General features: G+C 47.9%; 1 protein-coding gene across 3 annotated transcripts; it reads left to right on the top strand.

Moving 5' to 3' along the window:
* Positions 1-1,204: 1,204 nt before the first annotated feature.
* RAD51D (RAD51 paralog D) lies at positions 1,205-21,041 on the top strand. 3 transcript variants are annotated; one of them, XM_030807928.1, is made up of 10 exons: positions 1,205-1,540; positions 1,900-1,961; positions 2,412-2,530; positions 13,426-13,507; positions 13,752-13,886; positions 14,393-14,488; positions 17,297-17,387; positions 17,517-17,587; positions 19,460-19,624; positions 19,792-21,041. In XM_030807928.1, the coding sequence occupies exons 1-10, from the start codon at positions 1,459-1,461 to the stop codon at positions 19,873-19,875; spliced, it is 987 nt and encodes a 328-aa protein (XP_030663788.1). In that variant the 5' UTR covers positions 1,205-1,458; the 3' UTR covers positions 19,876-21,041. The 3 variants fall into 3 exon arrangements, with proteins under 3 accessions (XP_030663788.1, XP_012359070.2, XP_012359072.2); XM_012503616.2 differs by lacking the exon at positions 2,412-2,530 and adding an exon at positions 3,982-4,160 and having other exon boundaries at positions 1,236-1,540; positions 19,792-20,450; XM_012503618.2 differs by lacking the exons at positions 2,412-2,530; positions 13,426-13,507; positions 13,752-13,886 and having other exon boundaries at positions 1,236-1,540; positions 19,792-20,410.
* Positions 21,042-21,487: the final 446 nt, after the last annotated feature.

Raw genomic sequence — 21,487 nt, forward strand, 5'->3', positions numbered from 1 at the left:
CAGATTTCACTGCCAGAATTCTAAATGTGCCACACCCACACTCCCAAGTACTTTCCCATGTGGAGTGACAATGGTGGCAGTTGCAGTGGGATACAGAGATGGGCCACACATGATCTCTGCTCTCAGAGAAACCACCTTACAGTAGGAAAACATGTACACAGCTTCAGGGGTGGGGAGGAGGGCTGTCAGAAAGCACTGGCTTTGCAGAGTCAGATGTGGATGTGAAGTCCAGCCCTGTGCCGCCTAGCTGGGTGACCTTTGGCAAGTGATTTAACCTCACTGAACCTCAGTTTCTTCATTGGTGAAACAGGGATAAAAAATAGCGCCTCCCTCACAGATTTGTCATGAGATAACCATGTAAAGTTTTATTTCTTCCTGTGGATGAGGTAAAGCAAAGGACATTTAAAAATACCAAATCATATCTTTTTGTGTGTGTTCTATATAACCAAGATTTCTTGCCCTTAAAAAAAATAAAAAATAAAATAAAAAATAAAGGCCGGGCACGGTGGCTCACACCTGTAATCCCTGCACTTTGGGAGAACAAGGCAGGAGGATTGTTTGAGCCCAGGAGTTCGAGACCTGCCTGGGCAACATGGTGAAACCACATTTTGTAGAGGTGAAACCTCTACAAAAAATACAAAAATTAGCTGGGCAAGGTGGCACGTGACTGTAGTCCCAGCAACTCAGGAGGCTGAGGCAGGAGGATCGCTTGAACCCAGGAGGTCGAGGCTGCAATGAGCTGAGATCTCACCAGGGCACTCCAGCCTGGGCGGCTGACCGAGACCCTGATTCAACCAAAACGAAACCAACTTTTGAAAAATAGACGCAGGTGCCCTCTGGGTGCTTTGCTGCTTCTTGACACCTGTCGTATAATCTGTAATGATGTGATTTCTGCGATTCCTTTTTCATTGTCTATCTTTCCCTCGCTCACAGGTAAGCTCCCTGGGGGTAAGGGCGGGTCGTCTTGTGTCGCATTGTGTCCCCAGCGTTTGGAACGGAAGCTGGCACACAGAAGGTTCTTTAGAAGGTCGGTGTGTGTGTTGCGGCAGAAGGTAGAGGCCGAATGTGGCCGTGGGTGGCGTGTTGAGCGCGGAGGGGTTCGTGGGACTCGGGAACCTGTGCAGGCGGTGGAGAGGGACGCAGCGGCTCTGCCCCGCGCGGCCCGCAGATGGCGCTGCAGGTCAGGTCCTCGCCGCGCGCCAGCCTGGAACCCGGAAGCGGCAGGGCGGCGCGACCCGGCGGGCGGGCTCTGGGCGCGGGAATCTCAGCGGATCGCGGACAGGCGGATGACCCCCAGCCCTACCCTTGGTGCCGCCTCCTCCTCTCTCCTTTCTCCTCCTGCAGGCAGCGCGCCTGTGTCCTCTCTAGGAAGGGGTGGGGAGGGGCGTCTGGAGAGGACCCCCGCGAATGCCCACGTGACGGGCAGTCCCCCTGGGGCTGTTCCGGCCTGCGGGGAACATGGGCGTGCTCAGGGTCGGACTGTGCCCTGGCCTTACCCAGGAGATGATCCAGCTTCTCAGGAGCCGCAGGATCAAGACAGGTGACCGGGTGTGCCCGTGCCAGGGAGCCGCGCGGGCCTCGCACAGCCTGGGCAGGCCCCGAGCGCTGGCGCACTGCCCTGGCATACCTGCAGGGCGCTTCCCCTCCATTCCTAGAGGGCCACGCTTCTGGAGAGGCTCAGGAAGGGTGGGCGTGGGGAGCCAAGCAATAAAGCAGGGTAGAGGATTCCTACTGTGTGCAGGGCACCGCGCCAGCTCCTGCAGCTTTGTTATTTCACACTGGCCTCCTGAGACGGCCTGCCGGGAGGTAGAATTGACACCCCATTTGACAGATGAGGAAAAACCAAGTGTGGGAGGCCCCAGTCCTCTCTGCCAATCCGCTCTACTGTTTCGTTTTCAGTGGTGGACCTGGTTTCTGCAGACCTGGAGGAGGTAGCTCAGAAATGCGGCTTGTCTTACAAGGTGAGCTCCTCATCTCCCCACTCCAAACCTGAGTGTCTTTAAAAAAAAGTCCATCCCAAGGCGGTGGCTCACGCCTGTAATCCCAGCACTTTGGGAGGCCGAGGCGGGCGGGTCACTTGGAGTCAGAAGTCAGGAGTTCGAGACCATCCCGGCCAACATGGTGAAACCCCATCCCTACTAAAAATACAAAAATTAGCTGGTACTCGGGAGGCTGAGGAAGGAGAATCGTTTGAGCCCGGGAGGCAGAGGTTGCAGTGAGCCGAGATCGTGCTACTGCTCTCCAATCTGGGCGACAGAGTGAGACCCTGTCTGAAACAACAACAGCAAAAGTCCATCCGAAGCCAAAGGGAGCAGAGGGTTCTCAGATATTGAGAAGTGGGGTGAATGACACCCTGGGATGTCAGCTTCTACGGGCAATTCGTTACTGAGCAGTCTGGGGCCCTTTGGCAGGCCCTGGTTGCCCTGAGGCGGGTGCTGCTGGCTCAGTTCTCAGCTTTCCCCGTGAATGGTGCTGATCTCTACGAGGAACTGAAGACCTCCACTGCCATCCTGTCCACCGGCATTGGCAGGTTTGTGTGTGTACCTGGGGAAGAAGGAGAGAGGCAGGAGGATGGGGCCGCCTCTCAGCTCTGCTTTTGATGCTTGAGTCTAGACAGGAAGGTTTTTTTTAAGCAATAATGGATGGGAAGGAAAGGGGTCAGGACATCTGAGTTCTTCTCCTATAACAGGGTTATGGGGTTTCTCAGCCTTGGCACTGTTGATATTTAGGGACAGGTAATTTGTTGGGGGGTGGAGGCTGTCCTGTGCAGTGTAGGATATTTAGCAGCATCCCTGGCCTCTGCCCACTAGATGCTAGTAGCACCAGCCCTGCTCCAGTTGTGACCATCAAAAATGTCTCCTGACATGGCTAAATGTCCCCTGGGAGGCACAATTGCCTCTGGTTGAGAAGCACTGTCCTATAACACAAGATGTCAGTATCTCATTATTTTCACCATCTTCTCTGGCCCTACTTCTTGTTTTACTTAAGGATATGGCAAGAGAGAACGTTTACTGAGTGCCTACTATGTGCCGGCATTGCCTGTATGTTCTAGGTAATCTCTTCAGTGACTCTACCAGTTAGAGATAATTAACCCTACTTGAGTTTAGCCTAAGATGAGGAAGTGGCAAAGGGGAGGCTCAAGCCCAGGAGTATGTGGCCCAAAACTTGTTCACCACATCTGTAGCAGTAGGGAACAGGAGAGTTCAGATAAAGAAGGAGTTGCGGTCCGGATGCAGTGCTCATACCTGTAATCCCAGCACTTTGGGAGGCTGAGGCGGCAGATCACTGGAGGCCAGGAGTTTGAGACCTGCCTGGCCTGCCTGCCCACCCAAAATGATGAAACCCCATCTCTACTAAAAATACAAAAATAGTCGGGCGTGATGGCGGGCGCCTGTAGTCCCAGCTACTTGGGAGGCTGCAGCAGGAGAATCGCTTGAATCTGGGAGGTGGAGGTTGCAGTAAGCCAAGATCGCACCACTGCACTCCAGCCTTGGTGACAGAGCGAGACTCTCTCAAAAAAAAGGAGCAGTTATGTTCTGCCACGTTGTTTGGTGGGTTAGGGAAGAGTTGCAAAGATGACAGACGTTTGCTGGCCAAGTGAGTCTTGACCTTTTTCCTGGTCCGTTCAGAAATTGATGAATAACGGCCACCATAAAGGTCTTTGGATTGGTTTGGCCCTTTCTGTTTCCTTAACACATTCTCTTGGCAGGGTTCATGCAGCATGGTGCTTGCTTTCCCTGGTTGGGGGTCTGAGTCTGTGATCCATCAAGCACTGGCTAAGGGCCTGCTGGGTGCTTGGTTGTGCAGATGATACATACACGAATGAGGCAAGGCCTCTGCCCTTAAGGCCTCTAGTTGGGTGTAGGGGAAAAGCAAGTGAATACAAGAGAGGTGTAAGCACCGAGGGAGGCAGCGGTGAGGAGGGAGTGGTGAACAGGAAGCCCATTGGCCTTGGGCTTAGGGAGTTTATAAATCCAACAGACATGGAGGGCGCACTCAAGTGGTAACCTGGGAGGATTACAGCTGCCTCAGGTCCCCGCAGGGAGATCGTGGAGTGGGGTCAGGAATGCTCTGAAGCAGCCAGGACTTGGGCATGGAGGAACAGATGGACTTTCGCTGAATGCTTTCTGTGAACGAGGCACTGCACTCAGCACTTCACGGTACATTATTTCATTTATTCATCACAACCACCAATGAACATGTTACTGTTTAAATCATCCTTCTAGGCTGGGCGCCGTGGCTCACACCTGTGATCCCAGCACTTTGGGAGGCTGAGGCGGGCGGATCACGAGGTCAGGAGATCGAGACCATCCTGGCTAACACAGTGAAACCCTGTCTCTACTAAAAATACAAAAAATTAGCCGGGCGTGGTGGCGGGCGCCTGTAGTCCCAGCTACTCGGGAGGCTGAGGCAGGAGAATGGCATGAACCCGGGAGGTGGAGCTTGCAGTGAGCTGAGATCGCACCACTGCACTCCAGCCTGGGTGACAGAGCAAGACTCCATCTCAAAAAAATAAAATAAAATAAAAATAAATCATCATTCTATAGGTGAAGAAATTGGGACTCAGGTTAAATGACTTGCTCAAGATTGTGCAGTTGGCAAACGGCAGACCAGTTATTTGAGTTCATGCTTGTCACACTCCTAAGTCTAACAACGCGGCTCTTATCTGCCCGGCTGCCTCCCTGGAGGCGGGAGGCCCTTGTGAAAGCAGGGTTATAGGCAGTGGGGTAGAGGTGTGCAGGGTGGAAGGGTGGCAGAGGCCAAGCAAGGCCCTGGCAGTGCTGGCCTGGGGTATGTGAGTCCAATCTAGGACAGTGGGAGACATGATGAAGAGGAACTGTGACAAGGCCTACTACCAGGAGGAATGTATTGTGAAGAATCAAAGCTGACTCACCAGGTTTCTAGCCTTTCTTTCTTTCTTTTCCTTTTCCTTTCCCTTTCCCTTTCCCTTCCCTTCCTTTCCTTTCTCTCTCTCTCTCTCTCTCTCTCTCTCTCTCTCTCTCTCTCTCTCTTTCTTTCTTTCGACGGAGTTTCACTCTGTCACCACGCTGGAGTGCAGTGGCGTGATCTCGGCTCACTGCAACCTCCGCCTCCCGGGTTCCAGTGATTCTCCTGACTCAGCCTCCCGAGCAGCTGGGACTACAGGTGCGTGCCATCATGCCCAGCTAATTTTTTGTATTTTTAGTAGAGATGGGCTTTCGCCATGTTGGCCAGGCTGGTCTCGATCTTCTGACCTTATGATCCTCCCGCCTTGGCCTCCCAAAGTGCTGGGATTACAGGCGTGAGCTACCGCGCCCGGTCTCTGGCTTTTCTTATGGTGTGCTGTGGACAGTTAATGGTGTAACTTTAAAACTTGGGAGGAGGGGAGTTCTGTAGTCAGAAGTTTGAGAAATGCCTGACTAATCCAAATTAAACAGGTTTCTCTGTCGTAGGCCGCCTCAGAGCCTTTAGTGCTGAGGTGCAGTGATTCCTTACAGGGTGTTATAGCATGTAACGTACTTTGGGAAAAGCTATGTTGATGAGGGAGATTGATTATTCCTCACAGGCCAGAGCTAGGTCTGTTCATCCCAGAGTCCCCTCATTTTAGAATAAGACTGTCAGGAAATATGAGGCATTGAAGTGGTGTGTGAATGGATGACTGAAAGAATGGCTAAAAGGCAGTTCAGAGGGAAAGGCAGAGGATAAGTCCCAGAAATCACCTGTATTCTAGGCAGTGGTAAAACCCAGGTGTACTTCTGCTTCATGGGGCAAGACATGTTGACAAGTGGAGTTAGAGGTAATGGGGACATATTGGTAGGAAGGTCTTCTGGGCAGTCGGAGAGGCATGGAATGGAAACTCAGGTGAGAAGTTGGCTGGAAGGTGGATTTGGGAATACCTTATACAGACTGATCTCCATAGCCAAGGATGTGGTTGATTCTTGACTAGAGTCAACACCAGTGCTTTAACCCCAGCTGCACGTTAGAATCATCTGAGAAACTTGAGATATTCATGCTCTGGTCCCAACTCTATAAATTCTAACTTAATTAGTCTAGGTCAGTGGTTCCCAAACTTGTGTCCCTGGAGTTACCTGAGGACTCTTTTAAACATTACGAAGTCCAGGTCTCCCCCAGACCAATTAATCTCATTCACTGTGAGTGGGACACAGGCATCAGTATTTTTAAATTTTTTAATTTGTTTTTTAGAGACAGGGTCTTCCTCTGTTGCCCAGGCAGGAGTGCAGTGGTGAACAATCATAGTTCACTGCAGCCTTGAACTCCTGGACTCAGGCAGTCTTCCTGCCTCAACCTCCCAAGTAGCTGGGACTACAGGTGCTCACCACCATGCCTGGCTAATTAAAAAAAATTTTTTTTTGTAGAGACAGGGGTCTTGCTATGTTGCCCAGGCTGATCTCAAATTCCTGGACTCAAGCAATCCTACCTCGGTCTCCCAAAGTGTTGAGATGACAGGTATGAGCCACCATGCCTGGCCAGGCGTCAGTATTTTCTTGAAGCTCCCAGGTGAATCCAATGTGCAGACAACTTTGGGTACTGCTGATATAGGCATGTTTTTAAAAACTCCCCTGATTTTATTTTATTTAATTAATTGATTTATTTTTTTGAGACAGAGTCTTGCTCTGTCACCCCGGCTGGGGTGCAGTGGCGCCATCTCGGCTCACTGCAAGCTCCGCCCCCCGGGTTCACGCCATTCTCCTGCCTCAGCCTCCCGAGTAGCTGGGACTGCAGGCGCCCGCCACCACGCCCAGCTAATTTTTTGTATTTTTAGTACAGATGGGGTTTCACCATGTTAGCTGGGATGGTCTCGATCTCCTGACCTCATGATCCACCCACCTCGGCCTCCCAAAGTGCTAGGATTACAGGTGTGAGCCACTGCGCCCAGCCAACTCCCCTGATTTTAATGTGCAGGCAGGATTGAGACTAACTACTCTAGTCTAACGGTTCTGAAACTTGAGCGTGCATCAAAATCACTTGGAGGCCTTGTTGAAACTCAAGTTTCAAGTGTGGCCTGCATTCCCAGAGTTTCTGATTCAGTAGGTCTTGGGGAGCGGAGCTGTGAATTTGCATTTCTAGCTAGTCCTTAAAGGTTGCTGATGCACCTGGTCTGGGGACCACACTGGGGTTCCCCTGATCTCAATGGGAAGAATGGAATCAGGAGTGGCAGAGGCTGGATGCTTATTAAACAGAGATGGGGTGAGCACAATTATCTCAAGAAGCCACAGGGCTAGAGTGGTAACCAGAGTGTTTTGACTGGCAGGAGCCTGTGGGTATAATCATGGGGAGTCCCTGGAATTAAAATGGATGGGGGCCAGGCGTGGTGGCTCATGCCTATAATCCCAGCACTTTGGGAGGCCAAGGCGCGTGGGTCACCTGAGGTCAGGAGTTTGAGACCAGCCTGGCCAACATGGCGAAACACCATCTCTACTAAAAATACAAAAATTAGCCAGGCGTGGTGGTGGGAGCCTGTAATCCCAGCTACTTGGGAGTCTGAGGCAGGAGAATTGTTTGAACCCGAGAGGCGGAGATTGCAGTGAGCCGAGAGCGCACCACTGCACTCCAGCCTGGCGACAGAGTGAGACTCCGTCTCAAAAAGAAAAAAAAAATGGATGCGATGCTTACTAAAGTGCTGCTCGGCATATACAGAGAGGTCATTGGAGGTCATCAAGAACTAGCTCAAGGACTGGAACCTGGGAAGGTGATTGTAGGGCTAGGAAAGGGACGCATGTGGTCAGACATTGGTACAGGCCGTGGCACAGAAGAAGCTTCAGCCTAGAGATAGGGCAGGGCATGGAGGGTAGGTGGTGACCTGTTTCATGTGGTTGAGGGAGAGAACCTGGATTAGGATTTGGCATGTCATGAGGTTTATCCCAAGTCCTTCACAGCCAGTGTTGATGATACAGAAGCTAAGTAAGAGTGATAGCACCTTTCTCTTACTCATTTTTCTGGAATGATTATTGGGTGCCTCCTGTGTTTCAGGCACTGTGCTATTGCTGGGGATGCAATAGGGATAGGACCCAGTCCTTGCCCCATGGTGCTCTCAGCTAGATGAGCAAGACAAACAAAAACAAGCAAATAAAAAATAATTACAAACTCCTAGGACTAGTGAGGATAAAAGGCCAACACATACAAATCAACTGCATTTCTCTATACTCACAATGAACATGTCAAAACTAAAATAAAAAACATTACCGTTTATTGGCCGGCCGCAGTGGCTCATGCCTGTAATCCCAGCACTTTGGAAGGTCGAGGCAAGTGGATCACCTGAGGTCAGGAGTTCGAGACCAGCCTGGCCAATATGACGAAACCTGGTCTTTACTAAAAATACAAAAATTAGCTGGGCGTGGTGGCGGGTGGTTGTAATCCTAGCCACTCGGGAGGCTGAGATGGGAGAATCACTTGAATCTGGGAGATGGAGGTTACAGTGAGCAGACATTCTGCCACTGCACTTCAACCTGGGTGACAGAATGAAACTGTCTCAAAAAAACAAAACAAACAAACAAAATGGCCAGGCATGGTGGCTCATGCCTGTAATCCCAGCACTTTGGGAGGCCAAGGTGGGCAGATCACAAGGTCAGGAGATCGAGACCATCCTGGCTAACACTGTGAAACCCCGTCTCTACTAAAAATACAAAAAATTAGCCGGGCGTGGTGGTGGGCGCCTGTAGTCCCAGCTGCTGGGGAGGCTGAGGCAGGAGAATGGCGTGAACCTGGGAGGCGGAGCTTGCAGTGAGCCGAGATTGCGCCACTGCACTCCAGCCTGGGTGACAGAGCGAGACTCCATCTCAAAAAAACAAATAAATAAACAAACAACACAATACCATTTATAGTTGCTTCGGAGAAAATGAAATACTTGGGTATAAGTCTAACAAAGCATGTGTAGAATCTGTATGCTGAAAATTTTTAAATTGCTGATGAAAGAGATCAAAGATGACTTGGATAAATGGATGACATGTACTTTGTTCATAGATTGGGAGACTGAACATAATGAAGATTTCAATTGTCCCCCAGTTGATCTGTAATTTAATGCAGTTCCTATTAAAATCCCAGCAAGTTTTTTTTTTTAATAGACATAGACAAGCTTATTCTAATAATTACGGAAAGACCAGTTTTACCTAGATTAGCTAAAAGAATTTGGAAAAAGGATAGCTGGAGGAATCAGTCTACCCAGGGTTAAGACTTGCTATATAGCTACCTAATTAAGCCTAGTGTGGTATTGACCAAGGGACAGATGGACACAGATCAATGGAACAGAATAGAGAACCCAGAAATAGAGCTCCACAAGTATACACAACTAATTTTTTTTTTTTTTTTTTTTTTTGACACAGGGTCTTGCTCTGTCACCCAGGATGGCGGGTACTGGTGTTATTACAGCTCACTGCAGCCTTGACCTCCCTGGGCTCAGGCAATCCTTCCACCCCAAGCCTCCCGAGTAGCTGGGACTACAGGTGTGATACACCATGCCTGGTTGTTTGTATTTGTATGTTTTTTTTTTTAGACGGAGTTTCTCGCTCCCTTTTTATTTTTTATTTTTTGAGATGGAGTTTCACTCTTGTTGCCCGACCTGGAGTGCAATGGCGTGATCTCGGCTCACCGCAACCTCCGCCTCCCGGGTTCAAGCGATTCTCCTACAGGCACACGCCACCAGGCCTGGCTAACTTTTTTGTATTTTTAGTAGAGACGGGGTTTCTCCATGTTGATCAGGCTGGTCTCGAACTCCTGACCTCAGGTGATCCGCCCGCCTCGGCCTCCCAAAGTGCTGGGATTACAGGTGTGAGTCAGTGCGCCTGGCTGGAGTTTCTCTCTTTTTGCCCAGGCTGGAGTGCAATGGCGTGATCTCGGCTCACTGCAACCCCTGCCTCCCGGGTTTGATTTATGTGCCTCAACCTCACGGGTAGCTGGGATTACAGGTGCATGCCACCACGCCCAGCTAATCTTATATTTTTAGTAGAGACGGGGTTTCACCATGTTGGCCAGGCTGGTCTCGAACTCCTGATCTCAGGTGATCCGCCCTCCTTGGCCTCTCAAAGTACTGGGATCACAGGCATGAGCCACCACGCCCAGCCTGTTTGTACTTTTTTATAGAGACAGGGTTTCACTATGTTGCCCAGGCTGGCCTCCCAACTCCTGGGCTCAAGCAATCCTCCTGCCTCAGCCTCCCACAATGCTGGGATTACACACAATTGATTTTTGACAAAGGTACAAAAACAATGTGATGGAGGAAAGACAGCCTTTGAACAAAGGGTGCTGGAGCTATTGGATATCATAGGCTAAAAATATACAATAATAAACCTAAACCTTATACCTTATACAAAAATTGACTGAAAATGGATCATAGACTTAAATGTAAAACCAAATTGTCTAATTTTTAGAACAAAACAGAAGAAAATCTAGGCAAAGAGTTCTTAGATTTGACACCAAAAGTATGATCCATGACAAAATTTTTGATTAATGGGGCCTACTCAAAATTAAAACTTTTGCTGTGCAAAACAGAATGAAAAGAGAAGTACAGAATGGGAAACATAGTTGCAAGCCATGTATTCAACAAAGGACTTGTATCTAGAATGAAGAAAGAATTCTTAAAACCCAACAGTAAAAAAATCAAACAATTCAATTAGAAAATGGGCAAGGGCTGCCTCACACCTGTAATCCCAGCACTTTGAGAGGCTGAGGTGCTCGGATTGCTTGAGCCCAGGAGTTCAAAACTGGCCTGGGCAACGTGGCAAAAACCCTGTCTCTACCAAAAAAATACAAAAATTAGCTGGGTGTGGTGGCAGATGCCTGTAGTCCCAGCTACTTGGGGGAGCTGATGTGGGAGGATCACCTCAGCCTGGGAGGTCAAGGTTGCAGTGAGCTGTGATCATGCCACTGAATTCTAGCCTGGGTGACACAGTGAGACGTGAGACCCTATCTCAAAAAAAAAAAACAAAGCCAGGCGTGGTGGCTTACACCTGTAATCCCAGCACTTTGGGAAGCCAAGGAGGGTTGATCACCTGAGGTCGGGAGTCTGAGACCAGCCTGACCAACATGGAGAAACCTTGTCTCTACTAAAAATACAAAATTAGCCGGGCGTGGTGGCACATGCCTGTAATCCCAGCTACTCGGGAGGCTGAAGCAGGAGAATTGCTTGAACCCGGGAGGTGGAGGTTGCGGTGAGCCGAGATCACGCTATTGCACCCCATCCTGGGCAACAAGAGTGAAACTCCATCTCAAAAAAAAAAAAAAGTTCAACACTATTAACTATTAGGGAAATGCAAATTAAAAACACAGTGAGCTATTATTACATACCTATCAGAAAGACTAAAATAAAAAAAATAGTGATAATACCAAATACTGATGAGGATGTGGAGGCACTGGACTACTCATATATACATCGTTAGTGGATATGTAAAATGGCATAGCCACTCTGGAAAATAGTTTGGTAGTTTCTTATAAAATTAATAATGCATTTACCATACCACCCAGCAATTGTATTCTTGGGCATTTATCCCAACGTTGTGAAAACTTGGGTTTATACAAAAACCTGTAAAAAATGCTTATAGCAGTTTTATTCATAATAGCCCCAAAGTGGAAACAACTAAATGCCCTTCAATGGATGAATGGTTAAATAAACCGTGATACATCCATACCATGGAATACTTTTTAGCAATAAAAAGGAATGAACTATCCATATATGCAACAACTGGGATGGATCTCAAGGGAATGATGCTGAGTGAAAAAAGCCAATCGCAGGGCCAGGCGCGATGGCTCATGTCTGTAATCCCAGCACTTTGGGAGGCTGTGTTGGGCAGATCACTTGAGGCCAGGAGTTCAAGACCAGTCTGCCCAAAATGGCAAAACCCTGTCTCTACTAAAAAATAAAAAAATTATCCAGGTGTGGTGATGGACGCCTGTAATCCCACGTACTCGGGAGGCTGAGACAGGAGAATTGCTTGAACCTGGGAGGTGGAGGTTGCAATGAGCTGAGATTGCACCATTGCACTCCAGCCTGGGCGACAGAGCAAGACTCCGTCTCAAAAAAAAAAAGAAAAAAAAAAGAAAAAAAGCCAATCACAAAGGTTACATAGTGTATAATTCTATGCACATAACTTTGTTCTTGAAATAACATAATAGAGATTAGTGGTTGCCAGGGGTTCGGGATTAGGGGTGAATGGGAGGAATGTGGCTATAAAAGGGTAGCAGGAGGAAGACTTATAGTGATGGAAATGTTCTGTATCTTGATTATAGTGGTCGTGTAAATCTACATATGTGATAAAATGGCATAGAACTAGACACATCAACACACGTGCTTGAATGCTAGGAACACTGGTGAAATCTGAATAAGCTCTGTTGATAGTACCAACATCAGTTTGCTACTTGTGATATACTATAGTACTTTTTTTTTTTTTTTTTAAGAGAAAAGGGTCTTGCTATGTTGCCTGGGCTAGACTTGAACTCCTGGACTCAAGTGATCCTCCCACGTTAGCCTCCCAAATAACTGGTACTACAGGCCCCTGGCTAGTACAATACATTTTGTAGTACAGTTGTTATTACTAAGGTAAACCAGGTGAAGGGTTCATGGACTTTTTGCAACTTCCTGGGAATCTATAATTATCTCAAAGTTGTTTTTTTGGTGGTTGTTGTTTGTTTTGTTTTTTGAGACGGAGTCTTGCTCTGTCGCCAGGCTGGAGTGCAGTGGCATGATCTTGGCTCACTGTAACCTCCACCTCCTGGGTTCAAGCGATTCTCCTGCCTCAGCCTCCCGAGTAGGTAGGACTACAGGGGTGTGCCACCATCAAAGATTTAAAAAAAAAAAAAAAAAGACAAATTTTGGGAAATGCTATCAAGGAAACCCACAAACAGCTAGGCGTGGTGGCTCACGCCTATAATTGCAGCACTCTGGGAGGCCGAGGCGGGTGGATCACTTGAGGTCAGGAGTTTGAGACCAGCCTGGCCAACATGGTGAAACCCCATCTCTAATTAAAAAAACTAGTCGGGCATGGTGGCGGGCGCCTGTAATCCCAGCTACTCGGGAGGCTGAGGCAGGAGAATCACTTGAGCCTGGGAGGTGGAGGTTGCAGTGAGTAGAGATCACGCCACTGCACTCCAGCACTCTGGCCTGGACAACAAAGAGAGACTCCGTCTCAAAAAAAAAAAAAAAAAAAGGAAACCCACAGGGCCTGAGATGAAAAATGAAAGGAGGACCTTCTGATGGGGTGGAGAGACCTCTCTGGAGAGCTGATTTTTAAGAGTGGAGGGATGAAGAGAGACCAGAGAAGGAACATTTGGGCATTCCCTCCTTCCCAGAAGAAAACACCAGGAGAAGCCTCCTGGCCAGTGATGCTCAAAGACAGAACCAGTGCTTGAAAGAAATGTCTTACTTTTCTTCTTGGTACCTTTTCCCCTCTCTTCCTCCTAACCTCTTGTGTTGATTTTCTTCTCTTCTGCCATCAGCCTTGATAAACTGCTTGATGCTGGTCTCTATACTGGAGAAGTGACTGAAATTGTAGGAGGCCCAGGTAGCGGCAAAACTCAGGTACATGTGAGGCCAGCAGTCAGGAGGATTTAGGGGTGAGGGTGGTAAATGCATAGCCCAGGGTCCCTGGAGGAGCTTCAGCGTACTAATGGGTTCAGAGCCCAACAGAGAGAAGATGGGTGATAAGGAATGGGGCTTGGACTCAGCCCATTTGTGTTGCTGGAATCTGGGCAAGGTTTGGTGGGGAGCTCCCATTCTGGACCTTCTCTGAAGTGTCAAGTTCATCCAATGCCCCCACCCCCAGGTATGTCTTTGTGTGGCAGCAAATGTGGCCCATGGCCTGCAGCAAAACGTCCTATATGTAGATTCCAATGGAGGGCTGACAGCTTCCCGCCTCCTCCAGCTGCTTCAGGCTAAAACGCAGGATGAGGAGAAACAGGTAAGGGCAGGATGCTGGGTTCCACTGAGATTCTGACACAAGAAAACCCCATTATCCCTTAACATTGTAAGAATTTGGGTTGAATAGTCATTCCTTGCCTTCAAACTTGCTGTTCTATTAATACATTCTGTATTCCTTAAGCCACCCCTGTTGATGCCATCATCCCATTTGGGATGCAACTCACACCGATTCTTCCAGGAAACCCTCCCAACTCTTTGCATGCCCTAAACCGGGGCTGGCAAACACCGAGTTTTGTGTTTCCAGTCCATTTCTCACCCATGAGAGGCATCACTAATCAGTCATATCCCTCTTTCCCGCTGAGTTCTGAGTACTTTACAGCTCAGCACCCAGGCAGCCGCCACTGTGACAACTGACCCATTAGACAAAGCTCATTTGCTGCCCTGGACCTGAGTCCTTGCATCCAGGTGCCGCTTCCTTCTCAGCCTTACCTCGACCCCCTACTCCCTCTTATCCAAAGCCCTTGCTTCTCTTTTCCATCCCTTCAGGCAGAAGCTCTCCAGAGGATCCAGGTGGTGCATGCGTTTGACATCTTCCAGATGCTGGATGTGCTGCAGGAGCTCCGAGCCACTGTGGCCCAGCAGGTGAGCCTGCTGTTCTGCCCCTCCTTGCTTAATTCAGCTTTCCAGGTGCTATCTCTGTGGACAGGTGTCCTACTACAGACTGTTTGGAAATGCAGATGTGCAATCTGGTGACTCCAACTATGCTTGCTACTCCCAGGATGGAATTCCCGAGCACCTAAATCACATACCTCATTGTTTACATGTTCATCTTCCCTGCTGAACAGTAAAGCCCCCTGAGTGGAAGGATCATGTCATATTTATGTCTGCATTCCCCACTAGGTGAGTGAGGAATACTTTTAGCTGCAAGTAATAGAGGTTGTCTGACAGAGACTTGAACTTTGAGGACATTTAATTATGTCACATGAGTTAGGAGGTTGGCAGGTCCATGCTATCAGGGCAATAGGTTGTGTGTCTGATTTTCTTGTTCTTCCCCTCATGGTTGCAAAGAGGCTGCCAAAGGTCCAAGCATCTTGTCTTCACACATCCACATCCATATTCAGGGCAGTAAAAGATAGATACCTGCTCCCTTTTATCAGGGATGAAGAATCTTTCTCCAGAGCCCACTAATCGACGTCCCTCTTCCCCTTACATCTAGCTGGCCAAAATGGGGTTATGTGTGTATCTTGGACTAAGGCCTGGGCCCACCATCCCTGAAGTCAGATGTCTGCCTAGTCCCTGAACACATTCAGAGTCATGTTAATGGGGAGGATTTAAATGGCATTTGGGTTGGTACTTTGCTACTCGTGTTGGGTGCTTAGACAAGATTTGGTGCACTGATTTATAAATGACTAGATGTGGAGGATACCTTAAAGATAGAATAGTTTATCAAACTTTTCCTCTCACCCCAAAGCATGACGTGCTCACATGGGTATCCCCACAACTATATATAAAGTCAATGATTTTTACAAACTTTAGAACATATAATAGTTGAACAAGCTGGGAGCGGTGGCCCACACCTGTAATCCTAATGACTCGAGAGGCTGAGAGGGGAGGATTGCTTGAGCCTAGGAGTTGGAGATTGCAGTGAGCCATGATCATACCACTGTACCTTAGCCTGGGCAGCAGATCTAGACCCCGTCTTTAAAAAAAATGTTGAACAAATACTTACCTCAGAAGTCATAGCTGGTTATGACCCACCAGCTTGTTGAGACATGAAGCTGAGTAGTGCTTACCTCACTTTTAGAGATGAGAAGAGTGAAGGCCAGAGAAGTGAAGTGAGTTGACCAAAGTTGACCAATATTTAGGACAAGAACTAACCTTATAGCCCAAACCTCTCAATTCCAGATCAGAAGACTGTATTTTTTACTGTAGGACCATTAGATGATATATCTTATATTATTGCATAATAAGTTACCAACACCTTAGTGGCTTAAGACATAGTATTTCTTATCTCACAGTTTCTAGGGGTTAAGAATCTGAGGCTGGGAGCGGTGGCTCACGCCTAAAATCCTAATGCTTTGGAAGGCCAAGGCAGGAGGATCACTTGAGCCCAGGAGTTCAAAACCAGTCTGGGCAACACAGCAAGACCCTGTCTTAAAAAAAAAAAAAAAAAAAGAAGAAAAGAAAAAGAACCAGAATCAGGATATAAGAAGTAAGGGAGAAGAGAAAAGAAGCATCAAAAACAGTTTAAGTCCAGGGAAACCAGGAGTCTCCTGCTTGTGTAAAGACAGAAAATTATGGTTAGAAAGATGGCACCAGGCTGGGCATGGTGGCTCATGCCTGTAATCCTGGCATTTTGGGAGGCCAAAGTGGCCAGATCACTTGAGGCCAGGATTTCGAGACCAGCCTGGCCAACATGGTGAAACCCCGTCTCTGCTAAAAATACAAAAATTAACCGGGTATGGTGGTGTGCACCCGTAGTCACAGCTACTTAGGAAGCTGAGGCTTGAGAATCGCTTGAACCCAGGAGGCAGAGGTTGCAATTAGCTGAGATCATGCCACTGCACTCCAGCCTGGGTGATAGAGCAAGACTTAGGGAATTTATTTGAAGGCATTTTAGATATGGAAGATGAGGCCTGGAGGCATGATCTAGAAGGAGACAGCGAAGTAAAGAGAAGGCTAAACTCTTCAGCAAAGGAAGTTAGGAATTTGAGGGTGGTAGTTAGCCGGACAGGGGAAAGAAAGGAGCGAGTCAGAAAAGGAAAAGAAGGGCCTTACCACCATGGTGGGAGGCTGGACACAGGAGAGAGATGGGTGCTGAGAGATCCATGACCAGAGGCCTCAGGACTCTATGCATAGCTTTCTGAAATTTGATGACTTTAATGTAGTTTTTAGTTAACTAATTTTTTTTTTTTTGAGACAGAGACTTGCTCTGTTGCCCAGGCTGGAGTGCAGTGGCGTGATCTCAGTTCACTGTAACCCCCGCCTCCCAGGTTCAAGTGATTCTCCTGCCTCAGCTTCCTGAGTAGCTGGGATTATAGGTGTGCACCACCACGCCCAGCTAATTTTTGTATGTTTAGTAGAGACGGGGTTTCACCATGTTGGCCAGGCTGGTCTCGAACTCCTGACCTCAAGTGATCTGCCGCCTTGGCCTCCCAAAGTGCTGGGATTATAGGCGTGAGCCACTGCGCCCAGCCACTTTAGTGTAGTTTTGATGTCCTGTGATTTAAACCCTTTCTTTCTACCCAAGTCTTCACTGAAGTCTGTTACACATGTCAATGGGACGAGGGAGACATTGCTGCTGATGACATTCTGTGATGCCTGTGCAGCTTGCTGTATTTGGGATGAGGGGGGCTATTTCTTACTAGTTTTAGATAGAAGAGCCAGCTTGTCCTTTAATGTGTCCTATAGGCTGACAGGTTCATGAGTGCTTCCCCCACATTCCTTCAGGTGACTAGTTCTTCAGGAACTGTGAAGGTGGTGGTTGTGGACTCGGTCACTGCGGTGGTCTCCCCACTTCTGGGAGGTCAGCAGAGGGAAGGTGAGTGATGTGGCAGAGCCTGGGGCCAGTGGAATGTGACCTGGCCTCCCAGCTCTGGAGTCTGGTCTCTGGCCAGCCCCATCCCTGGTTCCCCACTGCCCTCCCTGTCTGCTTCTCCTCCTCCTACAGGCTTGGCCTTGATGATGCAGCTGGCCCAAGAGCTGAAGACCCTGGCCCTGGACCTTGGCATGGCAGTGGTGGTGAGGAAGCAGGCTTGGCCAATGAACTTGATTTCTAGTTATTGCGAGCTCTTTATTTCCCTTAAATGTCAGCTTGTGAACCCCAGTGTCTCTTTAGGAAAGGGACATACCCCAGCTTCCCTGGGTCAGCTACAGCTTTGCACCATAAATAGCTAAGGGAATCAGGAATTGTCTTGTTGTTTTTTTGTTGTTTTGTTTTGTTTCTACATTTTTTCTTTTTAGTCAGGTTTATTGAGGTATATTTTACATAGAGTAACTTTCTCCTTGTTTGAAGTTTGACTAATGGATATAGTTGTATCCACTTGTGACCCCACCAAAAGGTCCCCCAGGCCCAGGCAACCACTGATCTGTTTTCCATCCCAATAGTTTGGCCTTTTCCAGAGCTTCATATAAATGGATCTTTTTGCTATTGAAGTAACTTTTTCTGCTTATGAGGTAGTTTTTTTAAAGTCTGCATGCTTCTCATAGAAAGGATAAAAAATATAAGATTCAAATATGTCATCAATCTCAATCTCCACATCCACAGAAACCATATTAATATTTTTACATATCTCCATACAATACTTTTTCTGCATATTTACTTACACTTTTAGCCAACTTTCCTTTTTTTTTTTTTTTTTTTGAGATAGGGTTTCTGTCTGTTTCCCAGGCTGGAGTGTGGGGGCACAATCACAGCTCACTGCAGCTCGACCTTCCAGGCTCAAGCAATCCACCCACCTCAGCCTCCCAAAGTTTTGATATTACAGGGGTGAGCCCACACTTAACCAGCTTTCTAACTAAACTAACCTCATGAAAAAAAAAAAAGAAGGCCAGGTGCAGTGGTTTATGCCTGTAATCCCAGCACTTTGAGAAGCCAAGGCTGGTGGATCACTTGAGCCCAGGAGTTCAAGACTAGCCTGGGCAACATGGCAAAACCCCACCTCTACAAAAAATACAAAAACTAGGTGGCCTTGGTGGCAGGAGAATTGCTTGAGCCTGGGAGGTTGAGGCTGCAGTGAGCTGTGATCATGCCACTGCACTCCAGCCTGGGCAGCAGAGCAAAACCTCATCTCAAAAACAAACAAACCAAAACAACAACACAAAAAATACCATCTGAGTCCATTTCCTATGTTTTAAAATAGATTTTTTAGAAATGTAATTTTTAGCAGCTATATATTTTTCCAGTTTCTTTTATTGTTGTAAAATACATATAACATAAAATTTACTATCTTAACCATTTTAAGGTATACAGTTCGGTGGTGTTAAATACATTCATAACGCTGTACAACCATCACCACCATCCATCTCTATAACTCTTCACCTTGTAAAACTGAAACTCTGTACCCCTTAAAAATAACTCATTTCCCCCTTCCCCAGCCCCTGACAACCACCGTTCTACTTCCTGTATCTATGCTTTTTGACTACTCTAGGAACCTCATATACATGGAATCATATGGTATTTACTTTTTGTGACTGGTGTATTTCACTTAGCATAATGTCCTGAAGGTTTGTAGCATGTGTCAAAATGTCCTTCCTTTTAAAGGCTGAGTGGCTGGGCATGGTGGCCCACACTTGTAATCCCAGCACTTCGGGAGGCTGAGGCTGGTAGACTGCATGAGCTCAAGAGTTTGAGACCAGCCTGGACAACATGGCGACATGTGCCCCATCGCCTTCTGGTTCGGGTCAAACCTGAGGCATTGAGATTTAGTGGAAAGAGCGGGGCACAAGTCAGGAGGCCCAGGTTCTAGTTCCAGACCTGCCGTTAGGTTTTGTAACCTTGGGGAAGTTATTTCTCTGTGCTAGGCCTCTGTTTTCCTCTCTGTAAAATGAAGCAGTAGTAATAGATGTCCTCTATACTAGCATTATGGATCTGTAAGTCTGTTTCTGCTGCAGGTGACCAACCACATAACTCGAGACAGGGACAGTGGGAGGCTCAAACCTGCCCTTGGACGCTCCTGGAGCTTTGTGCCCAGGACTCGGATTCTCCTGGACACCATCGAGGGAGCAGGAGCATCAGGCGGCCGGCGCATGGCATGTCTGACCAAATCTTCCCGACAGGTGAGCCAGCCCCAGGAAGATGCCAGTAATCTTGGGCCCTGGAGGGTGGTTTCCATACCCACAGATGTCTTCGAGAAGAACTCTTTAGAGGCTGAAACCTTGCAACTAAAGAAGCTACCCACTTGGGTTGCTTAACTCCACTTACTCCTTCCTATTTCTTCTTCCAGCCAACAGGTTTCCAGGAGATGGTAGACATTGGGACCTGGGGGACCTCAGAGCAGAGCGCCACGTTACAGGGTGATCAGACATGACCTGTGCTGTTGTTTGGGAAACAGGGAAGCAATGGGGACCCCTCCCAACTTTTCTTCCCAGTAATGCCTGCTGTTTACCGCCACCTGGCACTGGTGACTACAGACGTTCTCAGGCTGGCCAGAAGAGACATCTTGGGTTCCTTGGCCTCACTCTCTGTAAGCATATAAACCACAGGCGAAAGAGGATGCTGCATTGCGAGGACCCAGAAATTCATACTGGTGCCATGTTTCCTTCCCTTATTTCTAACATGTATGTTTCCGGTGGAAACCAAGTTCACCCTGGCTGGGAGCATCTCTGAAGAGGCATGCTGGCGACTGGATGGATAGCCCTGTGCATCACCGTTGTGTCCTGTGCTCCCTCCTAGCACAGTGGCCAAGCCGGGAAAGCCTCTAACTTGCCTTTGCTGCTGCTGCTGCTGCTTTTTTTTTTTTTTGTCTCTGCCTTTCCATTTGTTAGATGGGGGCCCACTCTTCCTTAGCTCTGTCTCTGAGTTACTGGGTGGAAATAAGCTTATAAATGAAATACTCTTCTTCATCTTTGTTTTGCTCTTAAAAATATAAAAAGGCAATTCCCCCAGCCCTAGAGCCACCTGATTCCCCCTTAGAAGGCTGTTTTTCAGTTTCCCCCAGTGAGGCCCAAAGAACAGTTTATTCCTGCTTTCCTCTTGCTGATTTGGTTTCAGACCTGCCTGCATCACCATGACTAGGTGAGAACGTGTGGGCTCACTGCAGTCCCAGGGATATAATTTAACAGAAAGGGAGGATATGACCTGTTCCTGGTGAATCCAGCCACTCGTTTAATATGCATGGTGCCCTGTGGGGCCCCTCCACAGTACAGCGTAACCAGAGGTGCTGAACCATGGCCTTGCCCATAAACAGACAGAGGAGAATTTGCACAGTAAATAGAGCCAGCTGGGAAAATTGATGCTGACGTAAATAATACATGGCAAATCTAGTCCTTTATGCAGAAATTCATTGCTAGTGGCTCCAAGATGCAATATAATTACACCTCTCTTCCTGCCAGCTGTACCACAGCTAGTTCCCTAGTGTATGAAATAATCCCCCTGTCTTTCACCAGCACTGTGGCCATCGGTCTGAGAGCCATGACCCTGGCTGGGAGGGGAGGAAGACACCAGGGAATGGAAAATAAAAGAAAAGTAGAGAAATGATCAGGATTGTATACTGGCCACATCTTTTAAAGGAAGGTCGTCTTGGTTAGAGAGCCTGTTGTGAAATTAATCAGTTATGTCTTGGCTGCAGGAAAGGAGTGTCAGAATTACACTCAGAAAGTAATGACATTTAGAGGTGATGAATGCAGCAGGGATAGAACCATGGAGGATTGGGAAGGAATGGCAAACTGGCACCAGGGTGTTGGATTGAGGACAGGGTTGGTAAGCCTAAGCCTGGGGGAACCCCTAGTGCTTGCTTTCACAGAAGACCCCAGGATAAATTAATCTTCAGTATCTTTATACCATGGGTGATTGGCACATTCCTGCAACCACAGTAAGATGCAATACATGAAGCTGGAAATTGCAAATTCCTGCCACTCAAGGTACTATTTGGGCATCTTAAGCCCACAGCAGACATCACCAATTGGGCACAAGCACTCTTT

Source organism: Nomascus leucogenys, unplaced genomic scaffold (assembly GCF_006542625.1).
Source record: "Nomascus leucogenys isolate Asia unplaced genomic scaffold, Asia_NLE_v1 Super-Scaffold_249, whole genome shotgun sequence".
Lineage (NCBI taxonomy): Eukaryota > Metazoa > Chordata > Mammalia > Primates > Hylobatidae > Nomascus > Nomascus leucogenys.